We start from the raw sequence: 23,637 nt of genomic DNA, 5'->3' as shown, positions 1-23,637 counted from the left end.
GGGGGGGGGAGGGGAGCAATCCAATCACTGCTTAGACCTTTCTCCAAAAATCCTGGAAACCGGACTGTAGGCAAGTATAAAATATGATCATATGCGACTGGCACGATCTCGCCGTCTGGGGGAACGTTCGCAGGGACAGACTGACAGGCAGGCAGGCAGGCAGGCAAGTAGGCAGAGGCAGGGTCGGGCGTGGGAGTGCAGAGAGGAGATCACGTGGCAATGCCAGGATGCAGCTCCTCGAACTCTCAATAATAAATTACTAAGAATAAAAATTAAAATGTTGAGAGGGAGGGAGGGAGAAAGGGAAATGACCGGGTATTGGAGGTGGAACGGGCCCTTCCTTTAGGGTACAACGACGGGAATGTTGCACTGGGGCTGACGGATGGGGAGGGGAGGAGTGAAGTTTAATAATGATAATAATAAAGGAAAGGTGAAGGTTGCTGAGCCCTGGCCTTGTCCTCCGATCGGCGGTCGACGATCAGGTCTTCTTGTCTCTGGTCCTTATGGCCCGTTCGATGGCCCGTTCAAGCGCTTAGATGAAGGAATAGGAATAGCTGGTGCTGGTCAGATAGCAGCGAACAGCAGGGAAAGCAGCCGGCAGAAGGATAGAATGAAGAGACGAGAATGCGTTCTTACGAGATGAGAGGGGAGGAACGAAAGGAGGGGAAGGAAACGGTAATGTAATCCTAGGTTGCACAAAGGTAAAGGAGCACCACTGCTTGGGGGTGTATTAAACAAGCCTGGTGTCCTGAGCTCGACTCCTGGACTTACTTGACTAACCGATTTGAGGAGATTAGCAAAAAAAGAAAAAGAAGGGAAAAAGGAAAAAGGGGACCAGATGAACAAGAAGACCACAGGAGGGAAGATGGAGGGGAGGAGAGGGGGAGGGAGAAAACAGAACAGACAGACGGTCCTGACGGAAGAGGAGGAACTGAGAGAGTGAGGAGCGGGGGAAAGCAATAATAAGAAACAACAATAATAACAACAATCTTGACCATAACAATAAGATAATGATTACGCCAGTTGACTGCGACCAAATACTATGTATCAGCCCAAGACAAATTGCCTATGCACAGTACATTTTCTTTCGCTTGGACATGATTGAATGGACGTGCATTCCAAAGTCTTCTTTCCTACCGTGGTCACAGAAGCTGGCAGTTGGTCTGCGGAGCACCTCCGTACAGCTTGTTAAGAAGGCGAAAAGGAGGAGGACAGAGACCCGAGGGTGAAAATGGTCTGGACCGGAGAGGAGAAAGGTGCAGGGCTGCAACTCAGCTTGGGCGGGAGGTGCCATCGCAATTTCATTGCTCGTTCAAATCGATGCTAGGCTAAACATGACATCTGCTTTGGTTTAGTCTGGGCGAGCAGCAGCCTTCTCTACATCACTAACAGTACATTATCCACCCTCCTCCCCATGCTTTCATCCTCTACTTTAGCTTGAACCAATCACCCGCGCTTATCGCCGAGTTCAAGCGCACAGGGACCCATTGGATAGGCAGGTGTTTCCACCGCAGATGACCAGAGTGGGCATAATCCAGGGGTATCAGCATCAATGATCTCATTGAGGTCGGTGATACTCAATACAGGCACCGGCACCTGCTTCCATGATGTCTTTTTGCTCTACCCATCCTCCTCAACAATCGATCTCTTCTTCAATCAGCCGAACCTGGGCTAATTCATGCAGATGAACCTTGCTTCCCATTTGTACTTCACTTCCATACAAAATAACAGTTAATATTACTACCACGAGCGATCAGACTGACTAGTCACTAGCACAGAATCCTTGATTCAATCTCAATTCTTGAGATCCTGCACCGGACGGATTCCGCCAGATACCGGCCGACCAGCTCTAAAGACGGCGATAGCCAATGTGCCTTACAGCTCCACCCTCTTGCTCGCTCGTATTCCGATCGCAGGCTCATCTGTGGCAGGCTGGCAGTTCTCCGACTCCACCAATTTCTGGTTCTACAGGGCCAACCTTATTGATCTAATCCTCCGCCATTGGCATTCGCATGCGATCGGCTCGCGACCCTCTTCAATGATGATGTTCATCCATGCGTCCAAGACCACTAATTGACCTTGGCCCACAATAGCTAACCGCCATCTCTACCTTATCACAAATTCACAGTGCGTTCGGGGCGGAGCAAGCCTGTATTCCCGACTGAGCCTGCGAATCAGAAGTCACACAACCAGCTGAGCCCAGGCCACAGGTCCGTGCATCCCCTCCCAAGAGGGATTTCGTGGATTCGCGGGCAGGTGGCTCATTCCCCTATCATGCAGCAAAGATCGATATTTTCCGCTGTAGACTTGATCAAAGGCACACGTACCGCGACTACCTGCATACGTACAGTTCAATGTAGCCGAAGTGTGTCTACTCCGTATTACTCTACACCCTCTTCGCCCCCCGGTCATCGCCCGCATGGAATCGAGATTATCGCCATAGACGCTCCTGTATCCGGTCGCTACTCCGTACAGGTGGGCTAAGTCAGCTATCTCAAGGGTGTGGCATGCACGCTTGCACAACCTGTAATAAATCATTCCAGTGAGGTTGAATGCGGAGCTGGCAATGAACTCTTAAGCGCCCATCAATGCTCGACGGCTTTCCGATAGTGATCACACACCCACGCGATGTCATCAGAAAAAGAGGTCTAAAGCCACCAGAGGCAGGTCCGTCAGGGGCCATCTCGACCCCCCTTGATTCAAAGGAGTATGATACGTACACGCCTGAAGGTAGATGTATGTATGTATGTATGGATCTTGCAACATCCGCATTAGCCTTAAGCTTCCGGGTAATTGGCGCACCTCGTGCTTCTGGGGGGACGCCGAACACTTCGAAGTTCGAACTCACGGCAACTTTGCCCGTTAACAAAGCTTAACCCAGTTTACGAGTATGTACTGTAGTCACTCAGACTACAAAGGTCCTTTAAATCGCATTCTTACTGAGTGCTTCCCGCCCACGATATCTCCGCCATCAAGGCCGAGGGCGCCATATAGTAGCAACCCCGCAAAAGTGGCCCACCAGATTTGGGCATCCCATGTCTCAAAACCTTGAAAACAGCCTTGATGCCCAGAATCGATCGCTCGTATCGTTACGCAAGAATGGAATCGCTACGAATTGTGCCTCTAGCAGGACAACCCCGGCTTAGCTGCAGTGACATTGGTCCCCTTTGGGATAGCGGGCGCTTACGCGGGCGCCGGGCGCCCGGGTGTACTGTACCTAGAGGTGCACCACCACTGTAATGGACTGCGATGAGTTTCCATACAGCCTTGAGATCGCGGGAACCTGGGGTTCTCTTTATTACTGGCCAGTAGGGATAAAATCGAGGGATCAATCCTTGATTCACAGTGCATCCACCCAGAGAGACAAAGGGTAGAGGAAGCTTGAAGGGAGAGAAGAAAAAAAAAAAGAAGGGGTGATGGTCGAGTGGGCCGAGGGTCACCCGGAGGCTTGGCTTGCGGGCTGGCCGAACCGAGACAGGAGACTACACTTTCTCTACTCGACCATCCGTTGTTGAAACTACTCAATGTACATAATGATGGGTTATAACTTTCAAACGCCATGTCGACAGCCGAGTCGCAAAACTACACATCTATCAACAAGAATCTATATGCATTACTGGTTTGCTACATAGACTCTTATTTCAACGGAAGGCTGCTCAGCTACCCGACCGTAACCGCAAAGAATAGAAAGACTGCCACACAGGTGGACCACACAGTGCCATCGTATCTACTTAGTACCTGCTTGATGGAAACAAAGGCAGTCAGTCGGGTGAGCATCCAGCAATGATGAATAACTAACTAGTTAATCTGGTCTTACTGAGTAATCTTCATCGAATGATCATTCCTGATTTCCGGACAGAGTCACATACCTACTGAGTACTGTATGTGTAGCAGCGACCGACGTCAGAGTCTGGGGACTCCGCACGTGAGTCTCCGCCTCTCCGCAGGGTTGGTTGGCCCGAGGTCTTCACATGCGCGCAACTCCGCCATTAGCTTCAACGAGTACCAAGAATGTGACCTGTTGCCTGAGTTGTCTCTGACTCCTTCTTCCACTTCCACATCACAGCTCCTTCGCATCTTCACCAGCTTACCCCACGTTGCAACACAGCACTTTCTCTCGGCCCTCATGGCCCTCAGTGTCCGAACCTGAGGGCGACAACTGCTGCAGTGGCAGCCTGCGATCGTGGCAATCATACACCACCTCCCGAGGTCCCGCGGCGTGTCAATGAGAAGGAGAAATGGCCGCTCAATCGACGCTCCAGCATCGGGAGGATCCTCTCGTGGTATTGTACCACTACTATATCAACCTTACTCGTGCCCGGATAAAGCGCTCTTCGAAAGCGGCCAAAACCGTCGCCACTATCGCTTTAATCCTCTCGATCTTGGGAACTGGATACGGAGGCTATAAATGGTTTCGCGAGAGGTCGCAGGAGCATGCACAGGGCAGGCGGTTACTACGCCGGAACTCTGGGATCAGAGGGAAGGATGGAACCCGGACCATATACGTACCCTACAAGGGATCCATGACCTCGAAGGTCAAGATCTACCCAACCAAACCCACGACGTTTGATGCGCATCGGCGACTGTTTCTAAACCCTCCTGCAGCCGCCCGTGTCGGGGACGGCGCGTCCAGTAACCAGACCCCACCGCCGATGACGAAGCCAGGCCTGAACCTCGCTTTCCTGCATCAGTTCCTCAGCCTGGGGAGTATCATGGTGCCCCGATGGAGCAGTAAGGAGACGGGTCTTCTGATGGGTCATGGCCTTTTCCTGCTCCTACGGACGTATCTCTCTCTCTTGATTGCACGCCTTGATGGCGAGATCGTGCGAGACCTGGTCGCCGGTAAGGGCCGGGCCTTTGCCTGGGGCATCGTGAAGTGGTGTGGCATCGGAACACTTGCATCATACACCAACGCCATGATCAAGTTCCTCCAGTCAAAAGTGTCTATCGCGTTCCGGACCCGCTTGACGCGGTACATCCATGATCTCTACCTTACCAACGACAATAACTACTACAAACTGATGAACCTGGACGGCAGCATCGGCCAAGGGGCGGACCAGTTCATCACGCAAGACCTCACCCAGTTCTGCACTGCAGCGGCATCGCTTTATTCCTCGATGGGCAAGCCGTTGGTAGACTTGTTCGTCTTCAATTACCAGCTGTATCGCTCCTTAGGACCGTTGGCTCTGACTGGAATCCTCACTGGGTATTTCAGTACGGCGGCAGTCCTTCGGAGACTCTCGCCTCCTTTCGGCAAATTGAAAGCGGTCGAAGGGAAGAAAGAGGGTGACTTCCGTAGCTTGCATTCCCGACTCCTCGCGAACGCGGAGGAGATCTCGTTCTATGGGGGCGCAGACATCGAACGCGTGTTTCTGGCAAGAAGCTTCAAAGACCTCCAGCGGTGGATGGAGGGAATTTACAGTCTGAAGATCCGGTACAACATGCTCGAAGACGTTATCCTGAAGTATGCTTGGTCTGCATTCGGTTATCTCGTTACGTCCCTGCCGATCTTCCTACCTGCGTGGGGCGGATCGGGCGGCGCCCTGGAGTTGCTCGATTTACCGGAAGGCACCGGTCGTGAGCGCGACCGCATGAGAGAGTTCATCACGAACAAACGCTTGATGCTGTCATTAGCGGACGCGGGCGGCCGTATGATGTATAGCATCAAGGACATTTCGGAACTGGCCGGGTACACATCCAGAGTCTACAGCCTGATCTCCACCCTCCACAGGGTTCACGCAAATGCATACTACCCTCCGCGGGACTCTGGTGCGGAACTATACTCCTTGGCCGACGTTCAGGGAACCGTCCACAATGGTTTCGATGGCGTGCGCCTCGAGCAGGTTCCTATCGTTGCCCCATCCCTCTATCCCCGCGGCGGTGACGAGCTTCTGGAGTCGCTGTCGTTTGTCGTGCACTCTGGAGACCATCTCCTGATTTCTGGACCCAATGGCGTCGGCAAGTCCGCCATTGCGCGGGTTGCTGCCGGGGTGTGGCCGGTGTATCGTGGCTTGGTCAGTCGGCCACGGGGTTTCGGGCTCGATGGCATCATGTTCCTGCCTCAGCGGCCGTATCTTAGCGTTGGAACCCTGCGGGATCAAGTCATCTACCCCCACTCGGAGATCGACATGCGCGAGGCGGGAGTATCGGACGCTATGCTGCAAAAGGTTCTGGATGATGCCCACTTGGGCTACCTTCCTTCGCGGGAGGGCGGCTGGGACTCGCGGAAAGAGTGGAAGGATGTATTGAGCGGTGGAGAGAAACAGCGCATGGCCATGGCTCGCATCTACTACCACGAGCCGCGGTACGCGTTCCTTGACGAGGGGACCTCTGCGGTCTCGTCCGACGTGGAGGGTCTGCTGTATGATCGAGCAAAGGAGCGGGGGATCACGGTCATTACGATCTCCACGCGCGCGTCGTTGAAGAAGTACCACACCTATAGCTTGAACATCAGCATTGGCGCGGAGGGAGAACAGTGGGAGCTGGAGAGGATTGGCACCGCCAAGGAGAAGCTGGGAGTCGAGAAGGAGATCCAGGAGATCCGCAAGCGATTAGACAAGGTAGAGGAGTGGAAACGGCGGCGTGAGGAGATTGAGGAGGAGTTGCGCAAAGTCTGGGTGGAAGAGGGGGAACTTGCTCCTCCACCTTATGAGGCCGGCTCTGAAGCTGTAGAAGCTCAGTGACAGGGTGTGACTTTTGCTTCATTTTACATTTGTGATGCGATTGCAGCATGCTATATATTCACCACCAACAATTGCGTGGTTAGGGAAGCATCTCTACTACATGTCACATCACGTCACGTAAAGTTATGATCCTTTGAATAAGATAGCATCCAGACTAAGTTTGGTCTCAGCTGTAAACAATTCAATTAGAAGAGCCTGTCATTTTGCTAAGCTTTTTCTTTCCAGTTAATAGATCTCATTTTATTGCCCTGTGAGTCACATGACTGGCAGCCACGGCGATGCGATAGAATCCCAACAATAATTAATTTTTCTACCAATTTTCTAACAATTTCCAAAGCTTCTTTTCCCAGCGATTTTCGACGTTACCTGAATTATCACAGACCGGGCTTCTGTCTCTGAATTATTTTTAAATAATAATCCCAACTCTTCTGGCTATTGGTGCCGACAAGAATGTCCAGTGGCTTCTTGGGACACCTGGTTTAAGGGTAGCGTAGCCAGGCCAGTTTGCGTCTGCATTTCCCGCGTCTTCCCCAAAGTCACTCTCCCAAAACCTTGCCAAAAACAGAGGCCGCAAGTCAGCGCTATCCCGCGCAGGGTAGACCTGCCCACCAAAATGGTTGACATCAAAATGGAAGGCGAAGATCCCGGGGCGATTGTCATCCCGATTGACTCGACATACAGCGATGGGGATCGCGCTGGCTGGCCGACGGGGGACCGATTCGACATGCCCGACGACAGCTACTATCGGCGCAAGATTGCGAAGCTGTGGGCGCAGAAGGCGGGCTTTTATGAACCTGGTAGGTTTGTACTTCAATGCCTTTGTTGTGAAATTTGGTTGCATTTTTTTTTCTGGTCTTGTTTCTAGTAGCTATGTATATCTAAGTATAGGCTTGGGTTTCAGTGATGCTTGCTTGCTTGCTTGTTTCCGTTCCGCCGTACAACATGTCTCTCGTTTGCTGCTTGTCTCAAGTTCGGTGTAACGTCTTTTCCTTTGGGGTTTGCTTGATGGCTCTCTTTTTACACCAGAGTCTTTACTTGTATTCCAGAGTTGTCTGGCTGGGTTAATATCTCTTAGTTCTTGTTGTGAATTTCTCTATTTGGTGCATTGACTGTTCTATGTTCGACCTCATGCGCATGCACATGATGTGCACGATGGAATTACCGTGATCCTGCACATCTTACTTTTATGTCCACGGCTGCCTCAGACAGATGCTGATATAGATACAGGAAAGGAATACATCCTGGATACTTTACCAGACGGATATGCGATCTTTGACAGACCGCGCGGAACAGACCCTGATATCGTGAGTTGCACGACCGGTATCTGTTGAGTGACTCTTCTAACAGTGAATAAAACCCAGCGAGATCGTTTCCTCTACGGCCATCCTATCCAACAATACTTCTACTCTACCGTCCAGTTCTTTCCGCATTTCTGCCACCTGATGAGCCGGGGCAAAGAGCCCTGCTCCTGCATTCTCTGCGAGAAGCTAGCTAAGCGCAAGAAAGGTACGTCCTGAAGATTTGGGATTGCTTCTTGGAAAACTACTGACGTGGTGCGTAGACGGCGTTCCGATCGGAAGAGGAGTTGGCCGGCCTCGCGGACGACCTCCAGGCTCGGGCACGCGCACGTCGTCCGGCACCAGCACCCCGATCAAGCCGGTAGGCACCCCCGGCAGACGCGGCCGACCCCCAGGCAGTGGCAGGAAACCCGGTCGACCTCCTGGCTCTGCTGTTGCTGCTGCTGCTGCTACTTCTGCTGCTGCTGTACGCTCCTCCGGACGACTCCCCGGCCGGCCCTCGGAATCCAGCATGTCATATATCGCCGACAGCGAGGGCACCCCGGACGTGTTCAAAGCCGCGGTCATCAAACTCCGCGCGAAGGGCCAGCTCGACGAAAAGATCACGGAGCCTGTCAGCATGGACTGGCGCGCCGAGCGCACGCCGCTCCGCGAATACCTGGAGAAGCTCAACATGCTCCCGTCGTTTGTGCCGCGCACGGGCGAGCTGGTGCTGTGGACGACGGAGTACGAGGGGAAGCTCGCGTGGAACCCGGAGGCGGGGCAGGTCCAGATCTGCCGACACAAGGAATGGCACGGGGCTCCCGAATGGCGCGCGGGCGTCGTCGGCCAGCTCCCCGAGGAAGATGTGGTCTTGCAGGATATCGTCGTGACGACGCCGAAGAAATGGGGGCCGAACTACTCGGGCTTCCGGGTGGAGACGTTCCCGGACCCCAACAGCGAGGATAAGAGCTACTCCCTGCAGCACAAGTATGTGCCCATGAAGTGCATCCGGCCGTTCGGCGCGTACGAGCATTTTCTGCAAGGGGTGCCACGGGAGGAACTGCATCCGTCCATCGAGAATGCCCTGACCGTCATGGCTTCGTTCAGCATGCTGGAGAAATACCGCTTTCGGGGCACGTGGCCTGATGCCGCGATCTACTGTCGTGGGATCTTTCTGGGGGCGGAATTCCTAGCGGTTGGCGACGCGGTGCGGCTCAAACCGTCGGGGTGCGATGCAGATACAGTCGGTCCTGCGACAGCAGTCACTCCCAACGTGATGGTCATCCACGAGATCCGCCTCGAGCTGAAGGAGTGCGACGCCGACCCGCGATCCAAACAACTGGCCGAGACGTACCAGGTGCGCATCCAGGGCAAAGTGTACACGAACGACCGCGAGCGCGCCGCAGCACTCCTACAACGGAGCTCAAACTCCCCGCAACCCCCACCAAAGCCCCTCACCTCGGACGAGATCGCGAGCACCTTCCACTACGTCGGCATGAGCGGCTACGGCGAGTGGTACCCGCTCCACTCCGGCGCCCTAGTCAATATTTCCCAAGACATGATCCTGGGCCGCTGCTACGAGCCCGACGCGATGCAGCTGCTGTTCCGATCGCCGGCGCTCCACTACGATCTGCACGGGGTGCTGCGCGGCCGGGCGTACTCGCGGGCGACCGACGAGCGCATCCGCCCCGGCAAGCGGTGGTTCTGGGGCGATTTCCGCACGCAGACGCTGGCACTCGACACGCTCAACGGCGAGGACGTGGGCCACTACAGCGACGTGCGCGACGTCAAGATGTGGCGGGCCAATTTAAGGGTGATCGACGGCACGGCCAGGGCGGCGGACTTCCGCGACGCGAAGATCCCCGGCGACGTCGGGCGGCCGTCGACCAAGACGGCGTCGAACTTCGCGAAGGTCGGCAAGCTCAGTAGGCTGGTGAGCACGGGGTTGGGGGCGGTGGACGGCAGTGCGCCGGCGAGTTCGGCAGAGGATGGCGATGGCGATGGCGATGGCGATGGTGCTGTCTCTGGCGGGGAGAGTGAGTCCGAGGAGGAAGAGTATACGCTACGGATCGATCAGTTGCGGGGTGGGACTGAGGAGACTGAAGGAGGGGACTACGTTCCAGGACCGGGCACCACCGAGCAGGAACCGCAGAACAAACGAGCGCGCATGATGGAAATGATGTAGTGTAGCTTAGCTTCAGATATTTACTGCCTGCATCTGACCCAACACAAATAACTCCCCAACCCCGAACCCCCCCCCCTCCTATCCATAATATCCATAATAAAACCCCCCTAATAAGTCCGGGCCACCACGCCCCTCGCAAAATCCGCAAAAGAAACCCCCGGCTGCACCTCCTCCTCCAAGTTCGGCTGCGTAAACACCGCCAACGTATTCCTGGCGATGCTCCGGCCTTCTAACCCTTTCCTGGCGCCCTTCACAAAATGCGGCACCGCGCGGAACTGGCCCCTGGTAATCAACTGCAGCGCCTCGCCCGTCTGAAACGCCAAACAATCCCGGGGGATATTGACCTTGACGATCTGGCCGGTGCGGGACTTGATATACAGTCCGGCGGAGGGATCAGGCGACGCGGCCAGCTCCTCCAGCGGGTTTTGAGGGGCTGCAAGGTCCTGGTCGGCCTCATCCACAAACATCGCCGACGTCAACCCCGTCAAACAGCTGTGGTCGAGGTGCGTGGCGCACCAGTCATCATCATCATCATCATCATCATCATCCCCCTCATCCTGGACACCGGGCTGGGTCGGGAAGTAGTGCAACAACCGCGCCTTCGTGGTCAAACTGCCCCGCACCACCTTCTCCAGATACCCAGGCACATAGCCGTCGACGTTCTCGGCCGCGAAGCGGTCGCACGCCCGCGCCACCAGCGCCGCCGTGTCGATGATCATGCTGCACAGCTCGCGGACGCTGGGCTCGAAGCTGGGCAGCCGCGCGCCCGCGGGCCAGATGTTCGGCGCCGTGTACTCCGGTAGGTCCGGGTGGTCGGCGGCGGGCGCCCCCTGCAGGTCCGCCGACTGGTGGAAGGCGCAGTTGAGGTAGTAGCTGCCCTTGTGCGTGTCGTAGACCCCCGGGCGCAGGGTCTCCTTGCCGTGCGACCAGCCCACGAGGTATTTGGCCGAGGCGCACGTCAGGGCTTCGAGTTCGTCCGCCGGGAGCGCGGCGAGGTAGGAGGCGTTCGAGAGGACTTGGGCGCGCAGGTGGGCGAAGTTTTCCGGCAGGTCTTTGACGATGATGATCCCCAGGGAGGAGGGGCCGAAGGCTTCGGTTAGCGTGGGGAAGGTTATGGTTCCTGTTTTTTTTTTTTTTTTCTTGTTGTCAGTTTTGGAATTGTTCTTCTTAGGGTTGGGGGTTCGGGATATTGAGGGGATATCGAGGGGGAATGTATGTATGCTGATATGCTAGTGTGCAGAGTAAGGTCGAGCTTACCATCGATCAACTCCTTCAGGCTCACGGTCACGGCCTGGCCTTGTGGGATGTTCTCTAGAGTCATAGTGATGCAGTATATTCGGTGATGCCACAAAGACCTGACTGCTGGGAATGAAAGAAAAGACAAAGAAACAACAAAAAAAAGAGACGATTCCGAGAGATAAATTCTTCCCCAGACAAAATTTGGCTCGGCCCGCTCCGATGCCCGCTTATCAACGGCTTATCGGCTGTCAGCCCAGTATTTGCCGAGGAAGATACGTCCGCCGTAGATATACTCATTGGCATGGGATGGACGGAGATCTGGCGATAGGAGAAATCGGGATTATGTGGTATCTATGGTACAGTTCGTGGTAATGTACAACGCAGTGATGTGGCTGATGAACACCCTCTAAATCTTCTCCACCTCCTCCTCGCCAACCTTCTCTGTCTTCTCAGACCGACGAGTGACCTGCCGCAGATTGCCAAACGGAAGCACATCACTGATCTTCTTGGCCCCCGTGAACAACATGCACAGCCGATCAATCCCGCACCCCCAGCCTCCGGTCGACGGCAATCCCCATTCCAGCGCCTCCAGGTAGCTCTCGTCGATCTCCTCGGTTTCGTTGGCCTCCTTGCTGAACCGCACCTGGTCCTCGAACTTGCGCCGTTGCTCGAAGGGAGAGTTTTCCTCCTCGTAGGTGTTGATCACCTCCCGCCCCTCGACGAACAGCTCGGCGCGCGCGGCAACGCGCTGGCCTGTCGTCGGGTCGATGAAAGACTTGGACAACGGAGACAGACATTCGGGCGGATTGATGATGAAGGTGGGGTCGATGCACTGCGGCTCGACATATCTGCTGCAGAGCTCGTCCAGGAGACGCGGAAGGGTTGGACTGGAGGGTTCAGGGAGGGAGAGATCGCGATACAGTTCCTTGACCTGCGCTAGGGCGTCTGGAGCAGTAAGCTCAGGCAGTTTGCGGCCGATGGCCTCCTCGATTCCGGTGATGAAGTCGATGCGACGGAACGGCGCAGTAAAGTTCGCCTCGGTGGGTGTGAACGTGTTATTGGCGTTCACCTCCTCGATACGGGTCGACAAGCCCGAGAGAAGCTTCTCCGTAATCGAGATCAGCTCTTCCAGGTTGGCATAGGCGTGATAGAATTCACAAGTAGTAAACTCCGGGTTGTGTGTCTTGTCCAGCCCTAGATTTCCGCTGTCAGCACACTCGTCCACTTCGTGGTCCACGCGAACATCCCTACCTTCGTTGCGGAACGAGGGCCCAATCTCAAACACTCGATCAAACCCTCCAACGACCAACCGCTTCAACCACAGTTCCGGCGCGATGCGCAGAGACAGCTGCCGGTCGGGGAACTCGGTGGCAGATGTATGGAAGGGGCGTGCAATTGCACCCCCTGCTACTGCCTCGAGAATCGGGGTGTTGACTTCCATAAAGTCTCGGTCGACGAAAAACTGGCGGACATATTGAATGATAGCCGAGCGGGCGCGGATGATGTCTGCCGTTCGCTGATCTGCCAGGAACTGAACATGACGAGGATATGGGGAGGTCTCGTGCTTATGGGCGTCCAGCGGCACATCGTGCAGACAAGGCGAAAGGAGCTGAGGCAGTTGAGTCGCCAAGATGGTGAGCTCGCCTCGTCCGGTGCGGTGAGGCCTACCGGTTACGGCTGGGGGAGAACGTGAAGGTTCAGTCGACGACCGACGGAATACAAAGGATGTACTGGTAGATGGAACATACAGAAGGCATCACCACGGCGAAGCAGCCGCGAAAAATCTCGGAAGTGTTCGGGAGTCACCCCTTCCAACTGACGGATATTGCACATCACCTGCACTTTATGGCCATTTTGCGACATGTCGAAGAAGATCAACTTGTTGCCAGCCAGTCTAGAGGTACGTATCCTACCTACTGATCTAAGTACGGGGACAACATGTGGTAGAGCGCCAGCTGAGGCAGAGACCTACCATGGACAACAACCGTGTCTCCTTCTACTTCATTATAATCTAGGTGGTAGTAGCGGTCACGGAATTCCGCAGTGCTCATGGAGTTTTCATTGCTCTCAAGCCGAGGATATGCCTCGGAAAGTGTCTTTTGGACCTCCTGTAGACGCTCCTTGTAAACTCTTTCCGGGGAGGCTGCGCTGCTGCTATGCCTTGACGCATTGGCAGCAGTGAGGCGCTGTTTTACTCGAGCAAACTGGCCACTGGTCTGCAGGATCTGTGTACGGGTTGAGATGGGTGCTCCTGTGCTGAAGATTTCGTATTAGCAATTGCACTTGACGATTGGATGCAAGCGTGCCAGAGAAAAAGGTATTAGAATCAGATGACATTAGTCTTCCAGTTACGCTCATTACGTGGAGGTTTCCCTCCACGCATTCGGTGCAGCGGTTCTGAAAATGGAAGGGTATGTCTCATCATAAAAAAACCAGTTGCAAGGCAGAGGTAGTGCCGCTTGAGATAACTCACCTAGACAGAAGCCTTCCGGCTCTCAGCCGTGACGCCCACTGCGGGCGGATTGATTGCATTGAGAAAGAAGAATGACAAGGACTACGTGCTCACATCATTTGCAGCGATGACGGGAAAAAGAAAACAAGGGCAGGTTGTGTGCGGAAGAGAGGCAGGGGAAAAAGGCCAGCCGACAGAAAATCCTGAGGCGGTGAGAGGAAGCAAGCCCGCTCCGACTTTCCTTCCGCTCCCGGAGCTTCAAACAAGCAGAGCGAGAGACTTGAGTTCTATCTATACAACTCTTAACCTCCTATCTAACTTCAAATGTGAGCGCCACGCTTCCCAAAGCCTTTCAATCAATTGCCGACTTGCTAACATATAGCTCTAGCTCACCCCACCTCTCACACCCACCCCCACCATCACAATGTCTTTCCTCTTTGGCGGTGCCCCCAAGATGTCCTCGGAGCAGAAGATTGCTGCCGCTGAGACCGAGGTGGAGATGATTTCCGACATGTTCAACCGGTGAGTCGACATCTGCGTGAAGCTGCCCTTCTGACCCTCGATGACCGCCCTTCCTACACCATCTGTATCGGCAGGAAACTGACCACCGATAAACAACTAGCCTGACCGAGTCCTGCACCAAGAAGTGCATCCCCAACGACTACCGCGAAGGCGACCTCAACAAGGGCGAGTCCGTCTGCCTCGACCGCTGCGTGTCCAAGTTCTTCGAGGTCAACATCAAGGTCAGCGAGAAGATGCAGGGTGAGGCCGCCAACAGACAGGGTGGCATGGGCATGGGCATGTAAAATGTTGATTGATATACTCTGGGGCTCAAAACTGTTTCCATTTATGTACTTGTATAATTGATTGGGTCTTCTCTTTTTCCGGGGAAAGTGGTGCGTGCATGTCTTCGGGATTTCTTGCGCTACATTTACCCGTGATGACATATGGTTCTAGCATTTTGGATGACATTGTCTCTCACACATGGAAAGTGGTTGAATGGTTTATGGGATAAGATAGCATTGAGCATTGGGAATGGAATCTATCCTGGATGTGAAGGTTCTGTCTTTATTGCTCGTGTCCAGGTAGAGCTATTGCATTAAAGGACTCGGGAAGCATGAAGATATTCCCATCGAGCATGACATAAGATGTGGCTGAGATGCTGAGCTGTGGCTGGTGGCTGCTTTGACTGGACCACTCAAGTTGACTTGCCCAGTAGGCAGCTGCGTTCTATGCACCGTTAGTGGCGTTCATTGTTCTAGAAGCCAGTCCTGAAAAGGCAATACGAAGTTCTTCAGACTACTACTCCTAAACCATGTTCAAGGATGATCTGGTTCTTGAGTCGAGTTGATAATTGTCCTCGATAAAACCCTCGGCTCACCGCTCCCTGATAAGTCGCAACGGAAATCCCCTTGTGACGTCGTCGGCTGCAATGCCCGGCAACCAAGAGGAAACGCACCGCACCGCACCGCACCGCAACGCAACAACCACCCGCTTCACGGCCAACAACGCCTGTGCTTTTCTCCCTTTCACCCTCGCCAAACATATCCTCACGGGATGACATGGACTGACGGCTGCTAGCTTGGCACCTCACGTTGAAGCTTGAGGCTCCATCAGCGCCCCCATCCCTTCCCCCCTCATCCTGTTCGAAATTTCTCGGATATGTCAATGGCACTTGCTTTCTTTACCGCTGGTCCAATCGAGAGAACACCCCTGGAGGGTTAACTATTTTGTGTCGCGTTCTTCTTTCTACTCTTACAACGTTCGAGCTCTAGTTCCCTGGCTGGTTCTAACGCTCGTCTCCTCGCTACCCTCCTTGCCCAGAAATCGAGGCTGTACTCATCCCTTATGTGTTAGGGAAGCTGGTACCGTTTCCTACGCCATGCCACCATCATCGCCTACGCAGACTGGTGGGCCTGCCACACCTGCTGCGGTAGCAACACGAGAGCCGACCAAAACAGTACCGAAAGAGAGTCCGCTCGTGCAAACGAACGGCCCCGACGGACAGTCGTCGCCGCCCCCACGGCCGGGCCACCAGAAACTCGTCTTCACCGACCCGGTTGCCTTCCGCTACCTGGAGGAGGATCCGGCGACCATAGTTCTACACCGGCGAATGACTCTGGATGGGTACGAGGTCTACATTGTTGAGCAATGGGCGTGCACGCGGATTCATCCAACTTTCATCATCACGACCTACACGGGAGATCCGTCGCACAAAGTCGCCGTCGGGGTGCTAAGCGTCCCGACGGATGAGTCGACGTGGTCGCCCCGTCTGCGGCTGTACTTCAACGCTGTGGTACAATGCCAGGCACAGAAGCGAGACACTCCCCTGGGGACGCTGATGGTCACCGATCTCAGCATCTTTCCGTGCGCCCTGGCACTCATACCCGTCCCGGACGGCGATGTCCTCAAACACAAGGACGATTTCATAGTCAATGAAAACCTTAAGAGGTTAGGTTGCTCGGGCCGTGCCAGCTTGAAGCTGCAACCCCCGTCGCCTGCTACCGAAGCCAAATTCCACCAACTCTACCGCACCAGCGAGAGAGTGCCCCTCTATAGTGCTGTGGTCGAGCTGGTAAAACAGTGCCAGATCACCCTGATGATGTTCGGCAACCTGGCGCCGGAGTACGTAGACGGTCTGCTCTGTGATATGACCGAGGCAGCCATAGCCGATTGGTGGACCGAGATTGGGATGGACTTGTACAACATCGAACCCAGCGACAGTATGCTGGGCCCCATCTCGGTGTCGGCTCTTCTCGGAACTCTGATCGGGGCCCGGAATCGGCTGCATGCGTTCGGTGCCCCCGTTGGCAAGGACGCATTCGATATCCCGAACCTCAAACGAGGGATCGGGAGCTTCCAGAAATCACAGAAGATGAAACGGACCAGACGGCTGGACCGCCAGACCCTGGACCGACTGCATCGAGTCACTGCGAAAGCTGCGAATGCCGAGGGCTGGACCGACGCGGTGAAGTCAACGGTGGCCGAGCTGAGCGGGCATGGCGGTGAAATGGTGATGGGGATGGTTAGGGGTCGCGAAAAGGGCGGTATCGCCGATATCGAGACTCTGGACATTGACACCTTTGCGCGGCTGGTCAAAGGCGAGAGGGCAAAGTGGCTGTGGAGGGGCAAACCACGCAAGGGTGCCATCGGCGAGTCGTTCGGTGGCGGCCCGGCGGCAGCGGACATGCTTTTCACCAACGACGAGCAAGGCGGCTATCTTTGGACGACGCGGAAGAGACATTCTCAAGAGGACATGACGGTGGATCGACTGCCACCGGAGGCAGATCGCCCACGGAAACCTTCTGAATCAGCCGCCACCTTCGACGAGAAGGATCAGAACCTGAGTAGTATCGTGCGGAGAGGCGTGAGTGGAAAGGTGTCAGACGCGCGAGCGGGATTTGGCAGATTCAAAGATGCGGTGGGCCTGCGATCACATCCGTCGAAGCATTCCCGGGAGGGGCAATATGGTTATGGCGATTCGTCTCACTTGCCTCCGATTGACAGTGATACCGAACCAAATCAACCGAGAAAGCCCGATGACGGTGACCCGAACACTGCAGAGCAAGGAAGCATTCATGAGTCCGAGGGCCGAGCTCTCAACGAGGATGCCGCGGCTGCCGAGTCTGTACCAAGCGTTGTGCCCCCACAATCACCCGAAGCAAAGACACCCGCAATCACGGTGGAGGCCGTTCCGGACACTGCCGACTCGGAGTCTGCCCGCAAGGTCCCAGTCTTCCAGCCGCCCTTCGAGGAAGAAGTGCCCGACGAAGAGTCCCGCCGGAGGACCCCTTCGACCGACATCTCCGCCGATCGAGAGCGGACGCCCGACATTGGGATCATGTTGCTGCGCCGGCCGCGGAGTTGCGTCCAGCTGCCAGGCTCGGAGGAGCGGTCGATGCCCGAACGGACCGACGGCCACTGGCCACGGCATCTGTCCTTCAGCACCGTGGAGGAGGTGGTGCTCGGCTGGGATGGGATCGGCGGCAGCATCCAGGAGCGGCCCGACGCCACCCTGGAGGAGGCGATCCTCCACGAGGACGTCCTCGCCTCGGACGCCCGCCTCTTCAGCGCCCAGATCCGCGAGCTCAGCGAGCAGACCGCCCCCTGGGTCGAGCAGCAGGTGACCTCGGTCGACGACCTCAACCGCTGCTTGCACGAGAGCTACGAGAAGATCAACGCCGCGTACCTGGAGCGGCTCGCGGTCTTCCAGCAGCTGCGCGGCAAGTCCACCGACCTGCTGTCCGAGGAGCACACCCACCTCACCGACTACATGCGGCGGGTCGAGCTGATGGGCGCGAAGCTGGACTACGAGCTGCACGTCCTGGAGTCCAAGGTCGAGGACGTCGAGGCCGGGCTCGGGGAGTTCGAACGCCATGTCGCCGACGTGGAGACGAGGGTCCGGTTGCTGGTCCGCGGGGAGAAGGAGAAGGATAGGGAGAGCAGCAGCAGCAACAGCAACAGCAGCAGCAGCAACGGTGGCTCCTGGCTGTCCTGGCTGGGCAAGTTGGCTGGTCTGTAGGGTTGACTTGCGTTGAGTTTGAGTCCAAGTCGCCCGGGACGAAAGAGAATCGTGTCCGCTTCCGTGTGTAAGAAGCATATTTGCTATCTCTGTTCCAGCACTTCGAGTTGTATACCCCCTGTTCAGTATAGACGAGAAAGAGAATGTAATAAAACGAAAAGCAGACGCTAGTATATACCACATTTGTTTTGTGTTCCAGGGATGTGCCTAACCCCCCGGCGGGAATTTTGTTTTACCCTGCGCGATGGATTATAGTAAGGACGGCTCGGCAACATCTAACTACCGTCCATTACGAGTTCTTGGTTCAAAACCAAGCACAATAAACAGTAACGTCATTCTATAAACGGCATTTTCCTGCCGAAATCTAACCGTGCTCGAAAACTCCAGGCCAGCGAAGTTTGGTTATTTGCGAGCGGTTGAGGTGGTCGGTCGAAAACCGAGGCTCTCATAGTCTAGGTGTTAGTCTATGTATATAACCGACTCCAGTTACTGGGGAGCGGACCACCCCAGCCACCGGTCTCTGGGCTTGCCTGCTCTCTCTACAACTGACAACAACAACAACATAATCAGGTTTCCAGGGCTATCCATTCAGGCTCATGCATGCGGCTAGATTATCTCGGAAAGAGCTCAAGGATCTTGGAGCTTGTCTTCGGATTGAAATCATTTTGATCTTTATAATAGAATAATAGGAAATATGTACACCTACTCCATCCACTCCAGCCCCTGCGCTACGCTTCTGTAAAAAGAAAAACCCCGACTATCCAGCCCGACCCAAATCCCGATAACGCCGCAAACAAGAAAAGGAAAGATTAATAGAAAGACATATAAACAAAAAACAATGTACGTACTGAGTTCTGACCCTGGACGCCCGCTGATTACATGGTAAGGAGGAGGTAGTGTATGTACTTACTTGTAGCCTTGCTTTGACGATGACGCAAAAAGGGTAAGAAAACGACCTAAAGGAACACCTTTCTGGCCTCGCGGGGGTGGCTCTCGCTGGGGCAGTAGGGGCATTTGAACCGGCTGCCCTTGCACAATCGTTTGAGGGATTCCTCGGCAATGACGTGCCCGCAGGGCATCATCATGGGTGGGTTCTCGTCGGTGGTCTGTTCCTTGGAGACGGGACAGACGAAGATGGAGTGGAAGAGGTAGGATGGCGGGAGGGGGATTTCGACCTGCAGGGCGTGAGTATCAGAATTCTAGCGGTATGCGGGGATTTTTATTTTCATGGGGCACTCTTACGGGTAGCTCGTTCTCGGTAGTCCACTCGGTGCGTTTGGCTTTCATGATGGTCTGGAGTTTCAATAGCGTTGGGAGGGCGATTGCGCCGGCGGTGGCGGCGATGTATAGAGGCGAGTCCGCGGAGAGGCCGAGCAGCGAGCAGAACTCGCGCGTGAACGAGTGTGCTACGTCGGACCAGGCCGAGGGGTTGTTGAAGATGCTCCGGTAGGGCGAATCCTGCAGGTTGGGGCTGAAGGCCATCGCGCCCATGAGCTGCTGCACCTCGCGCAGGTATCGGGGCAGGAAGCCGTGGAACTCGCGGCGGGCGTATTCCAGAGCCGCCTGTCGTCCGGCGGGGGTGGGACCCTGCTGCTCGTGGGCCCCGTGGAAGAGCCAGACAAACTGCAGCCGGCAGAGCTCGAACTCGAGGTTGCTCCCCCGCGATGCCAGCGCCTCGTCATTGTCCCGGGCCCATTGTATGGCGGGGAGCAGGTTGTTGTTCTCTTTCATCTCGTGGAGGATGTAGTACATCGTGGCGAACTGTTTGCGCACCTCGCCGGATGGGACCTCGTCGATGTCGAGGATGGATGCGGCATTCTCGGTGGCGTTCGCCGTGTTGGCTTGCTTTTTCTCCGCCGCCTTCTTTTCCGCCATCTCGGAGAGGAAGGTGGCCGCCACCGAGAACTGCCCCTCCCTGAGCAGATGCATCGCGATGGCCCGGTTGATGAGGTGTTCCTGGGAGGAGAGGAGGTCATGTTCGGTGCTCGGGAGGGGTCTGTCTTTGAAGAGCTAGGAGGACTGTCAGCCAACATCCAGGCGGGGTTTAAAGATCGGACGAATCCGGGCTCCGTGCTACCTTATCCAACGACTTCGAGTATTTGTTGAGACCGCTATGGGTTTCTTTGAGATTGTCATTAATGGAATCGAAGGAGGCTTTGACCGGATTCTGTAGCTTGGCGAGGATGATTGATGCTTGACTCGGATCTGGTTGCGATCTCCTTGTCAGTATAGTTCGGTGACTGCGGGGTGGTAGGCCCGAGGCGAGAACCAACCTGCAGCAATGGCGTCCCGCGCGTTTTGCAGTAGATCTATCGAGTTTTGTACTGACTTGAGGCCTTGAGCGGCCTTGGTCTTCTTGACGAGCCTCTCATGTTCTTTTTGCACGAGCTCCATGGTGAGGGGGACAGGCTGGAGGCGTATGAAAGCGGTGTCCGAGAGTTACCGCTCTTTGAGGGCGGAGCTGGCAATAGCCATAGATTGGGGGTTCCCAAGACAGGCGTTTGCTTACTGGGGTCTCTGGCAATCGATAAACAAAAGCTTTCAGATTGCGGAGACAGCTGCAATAGTCAGGAAAGTAGAAGAGAAGCAGGAAAAGATCGAGAGATGTGGAGGGGGTCACAATGCATGGGCAGGTGAGTGTTCGGAGCAGGTGAGCAGGTGAGGTGAGCAAAGCAACTCACTCGCTCTCCGTGGTAATACGACACTGTGCTGTCGCAGCCAATTACGACATGTCACGTCACGTGCTGTCGGGTTATCGCCGATACCTGCTCCGTCTCTTCCCTCATCCTTCTCATGCGGAGTGTCACCTCAATTGGCGCAGTCTGTAGGTGCCCGACACATTTCCCAAAAGCACTTAGGCCTTGGTTGATTGCAGGCTAAGCCTGACCACACTGACAATAATTGCCCATGGACTGGACCAGTTAGGTCGAGTTCCAGAAAGTCATGGGAGTCAATGGCTGGATTCTCAAGATGGGAAGGATGGTCGGGACAACCTCCCCTCCGATCTTCCGCTCAACTCGTAGCCTGCCAGTGTGTGCCAACGGCTTCTTTTCCAGGCATGACCAGCAAAGAGCCTGAGGCCTGAGGCCTGAGGCCAAATATTGAGGACACGGCAAGGGCCACCATAGACAGCCAATCAGAGTCTAGGATACGTCTCGCTTCTGCCTAGCGCGGTGAGTCAGGCTTGGCGGGGGTATATAACCTTCCCGCTGTCGCCCAACTTTTAGAATCTTTTTTTCTTTTCTTCTCCATCCTGGTGCACGGGTTTTACACGTGTCAGTGAGGAGACATCCGAGACCGTGTTTTTGCTAGTTGAAAACTACTTTTTTGACCGCTCTGACTGGCCTTCGGGTCGGTCAGGAATTTTTGAAAAAAAAAAACACTGCTCTGAGCCCTGTTTATGTTCTGGGCTCAGTTAGAGTACGTAGATGGCTGTATGCTTGCTGTTGTCTTCCCGTGCGAGGCTTGACTTCCATGGGCTGTACTCGTCAATCGGTCTTCTTTTCACTGCTGTTTGCTTCCCCAGTTGGAAGCCTGTAGAGAAGAGATAAGATGAAGTGTTAAAGGTTGAAGTTGTCAACTGTGCAACTACCTTCATGATAGCTAGCTGTACTCCCTATACTCCCTACTCCCTAGCTGGATATGTAGTGTCGACGATTCTCGGGATATGAACCTGTCAAATGAGTGCTCCTCTGTCTGCGTGAACCTGCCTGGCCATAATGCTGTCATCGTACTCCGTAGCTGGTGCTGTAACTTCGGCTCTATGCATGTTTGATGAGATGCACGCACTGGTCATTTTCGACCTGTCTGTCACCAGCAGGAAAAGGCCGAAATGATGGATCGCGAGATGCCGGCAAGCAGCGGACAGGTGCGGACGGTGTTGTGGTAGTGATTTGCTGGTTTGGTGGCAGACCCTCCAGGTCCACACCCCCTTTCCGCCTCTTCGGCCTCAATCATTGGGCAATGGCTTCACCCGTGACTGCGCGATCTTTTGGCGATGGAACCTCAACCACTTTACGCGTGCATTACCGGATCTTACGCGTGTGCTGCATGCCCCTCCACCATCCATGCTGCCTTCAGCTGCTGCATCCAAAAGTCTATCGAGTCCCTGTCATCCCAGCCTGCAGCAGACTACTTCTACAAGGATGTCGAGTCTAGATGGTTTCTCTTTGTTCGGTGTTGCCAATGGGAAACACCCCCCGTGAGGATCCGTTTGGGGGGGGGGGGGGGGAGAGACTCCTTTTCCCCCCTGGGACTTGGGACTTCTGCCACTAACTACTCAAGGAAAGACAATACTTACATACAGGTTTCCATTTCACTCATCGTTTCATTGACTTCCAAGGAAGTCCATCACCTTGGGAGATTCCTACCCTTCATTCCCTCATCGAGCGCAAGACTGTTTTCTTCTCTTTCTCTGACTCCCTATCCCCCTCACTTTTCGCCAACCCCTAATTCACAAACATGTTAGCTCTACAGCAACAGCAACAACAACGAAGCAGGAGTAGTAGTGGTAGTCCTAGAAATATCTCCACCAGACGACAGCAAGCTCACCCCGAGGCTTTTTCCTCACGATATGGAGCCGGGAAATCCAGCACACGCGTCCTGAGAACACGATCTCGCGAACGACAATCGAGTACCTCCCGCCGTCTACTACAACAACAACATCGTCGGCGTGAGCCCCCTGATAGCCCCCCAGATGGCAGGTCTGTTTCCCCCCATGATACAGTCGCTTTCACGATTTCCACCCAGCTAAACCGCAGCGCTATAGCTCCCTCACCCCAGCGACAGTCACCCTCTGCGTAGGACCCGAGAAGCGTCTCTTCGCCGCTCACAGGGACATCATCTGCGTCTCCCCTTATTTCGCCGCCGTGTGCGCCCGTGCCCGTGCTGCCTCCACGGATCCGAACAACACCTCCTCCAACAATCCCATCTATCTCCCCGACGAGCAGCCCGAGATCCTGTCCTGCATCCTCGAATACCTCTACCGAGGCGACTACTTCCCGCGACTCCTGCACAACAAAACCCGAAACACCTGGCAGCTGGAGACGGCCTCTTCAACGACAGGGAGTAGCGATGCTGAACCAGATGGCGCAACCATCTTCCATCCGGGAGTAGGCGCGGAGATCCTGAGAGATACAGCTGTATAGTAAGTGTTCCACTGCTTCGCCTATGTGTTTTGTAACCCAGTATCTCCTCTTTCGATCGTCCCAATATCCATGTCCACATGTACCGTACAGAATCTAAAACCCACCCACCCACCTCCCGTCTAAATATCA

The 23,637-nt window shown here is 55.0% G+C and overlaps 7 protein-coding genes across 7 annotated transcripts in view; 4 read left to right on the top strand and 3 right to left on the bottom strand.

The window, feature by feature from the left end:
* Positions 1-4,238: 4,238 nt before the first annotated feature.
* On the top strand, positions 4,239-10,148 carry pxa1 (putative peroxisomal ABC transporter (PXA1); the record flags this gene model as incomplete). Its single annotated transcript, XM_025588197.1, has 11 exons — positions 4,239-4,314; positions 4,342-4,450; positions 4,478-4,613; positions 4,641-4,715; positions 4,737-4,823; positions 4,848-6,679; positions 7,278-7,480; positions 7,911-7,987; positions 8,347-8,414; positions 8,513-8,804; positions 8,967-10,148. The coding sequence occupies 11 exons, from the start codon at positions 4,239-4,241 to the stop codon at positions 10,146-10,148; spliced, it is 4,137 nt and encodes a 1,378-aa protein (XP_025442272.1).
* Positions 10,149-10,255: 107 nt separating this feature from the next.
* On the bottom strand, positions 10,256-11,508 carry BO95DRAFT_413788 (uncharacterized protein; the record flags this gene model as incomplete). Its single annotated transcript, XM_025584296.1, has 2 exons — positions 11,406-11,508; positions 10,256-11,268 (listed from the first exon to the last, which is right to left on the bottom strand). Exons 1-2 carry the CDS (start codon positions 11,467-11,469, stop codon positions 10,256-10,258), a joined length of 1,077 nt encoding a protein of 358 aa, XP_025442271.1. The 5' UTR covers positions 11,470-11,508.
* A 230-nt stretch (positions 11,509-11,738) lies between these two features.
* On the bottom strand, positions 11,739-13,980 carry BO95DRAFT_442858 (putative lysyl-tRNA synthetase). The gene is made up of 5 exons (XM_025586539.1): positions 13,861-13,980; positions 13,360-13,643; positions 13,136-13,300; positions 12,639-13,064; positions 11,739-12,581 (listed from the first exon to the last, which is right to left on the bottom strand). The coding sequence occupies exons 1-5, from the start codon at positions 13,917-13,919 to the stop codon at positions 11,794-11,796; spliced, it is 1,722 nt and encodes a 573-aa protein (XP_025442270.1). The 5' UTR covers positions 13,920-13,980; the 3' UTR covers positions 11,739-11,793.
* Positions 13,981-14,087: 107 nt separating this feature from the next.
* Positions 14,088-14,892, top strand: BO95DRAFT_442856 (Tim10/DDP family zinc finger protein). The gene is made up of 3 exons (XM_025586538.1): positions 14,088-14,165; positions 14,228-14,361; positions 14,462-14,892. The coding sequence occupies exons 2-3, from the start codon at positions 14,264-14,266 to the stop codon at positions 14,643-14,645; spliced, it is 282 nt and encodes a 93-aa protein (XP_025442269.1). The 5' UTR covers positions 14,088-14,165; positions 14,228-14,263; the 3' UTR covers positions 14,646-14,892.
* A 670-nt stretch (positions 14,893-15,562) lies between these two features.
* BO95DRAFT_133114 (putative Sin3 complex subunit (Stb2)) lies at positions 15,563-18,542 on the top strand. The gene has a single exon (XM_025580528.1). The coding sequence runs from the start codon at positions 15,722-15,724 to the stop codon at positions 18,359-18,361; it is 2,640 nt and encodes an 879-aa protein (XP_025442268.1). The 5' UTR covers positions 15,563-15,721; the 3' UTR covers positions 18,362-18,542.
* Positions 18,543-19,002: 460 nt separating this feature from the next.
* BO95DRAFT_442854 (ubiquitin-protein ligase RMD5) lies at positions 19,003-20,566 on the bottom strand. The gene is made up of 2 exons (XM_025586537.1): positions 19,604-20,566; positions 19,003-19,536 (listed from the first exon to the last, which is right to left on the bottom strand). The coding sequence occupies exons 1-2, from the start codon at positions 20,288-20,290 to the stop codon at positions 19,318-19,320; spliced, it is 906 nt and encodes a 301-aa protein (XP_025442267.1). The 5' UTR covers positions 20,291-20,566; the 3' UTR covers positions 19,003-19,317.
* Positions 20,567-22,639: 2,073 nt separating this feature from the next.
* Positions 22,640-23,637, top strand: part of BO95DRAFT_413773 (BTB/POZ domain-containing protein) — a 1,890-nt gene continuing 892 nt past the window's right edge. The window contains exons 1-2 of the mRNA XM_025584295.1: positions 22,640-23,064; positions 23,130-23,507. Coding sequence (XP_025442266.1) covers positions 22,823-23,064; positions 23,130-23,507 — 620 coding nt within the window. The 5' untranslated portion in view covers positions 22,640-22,822. The remainder of the gene's footprint in view (positions 23,065-23,129; positions 23,508-23,637) is intronic.

This window comes from Aspergillus brunneoviolaceus (genome assembly GCF_003184695.1).
Source record: "Aspergillus brunneoviolaceus CBS 621.78 unplaced genomic scaffold BO95scaffold_34, whole genome shotgun sequence".
NCBI lineage: Eukaryota > Fungi > Ascomycota > Eurotiomycetes > Eurotiales > Aspergillaceae > Aspergillus > Aspergillus brunneoviolaceus.
Note: the sequence above shows the minus strand (reverse complement) of the source record. Positions and strands in the feature narration are given on the sequence as shown.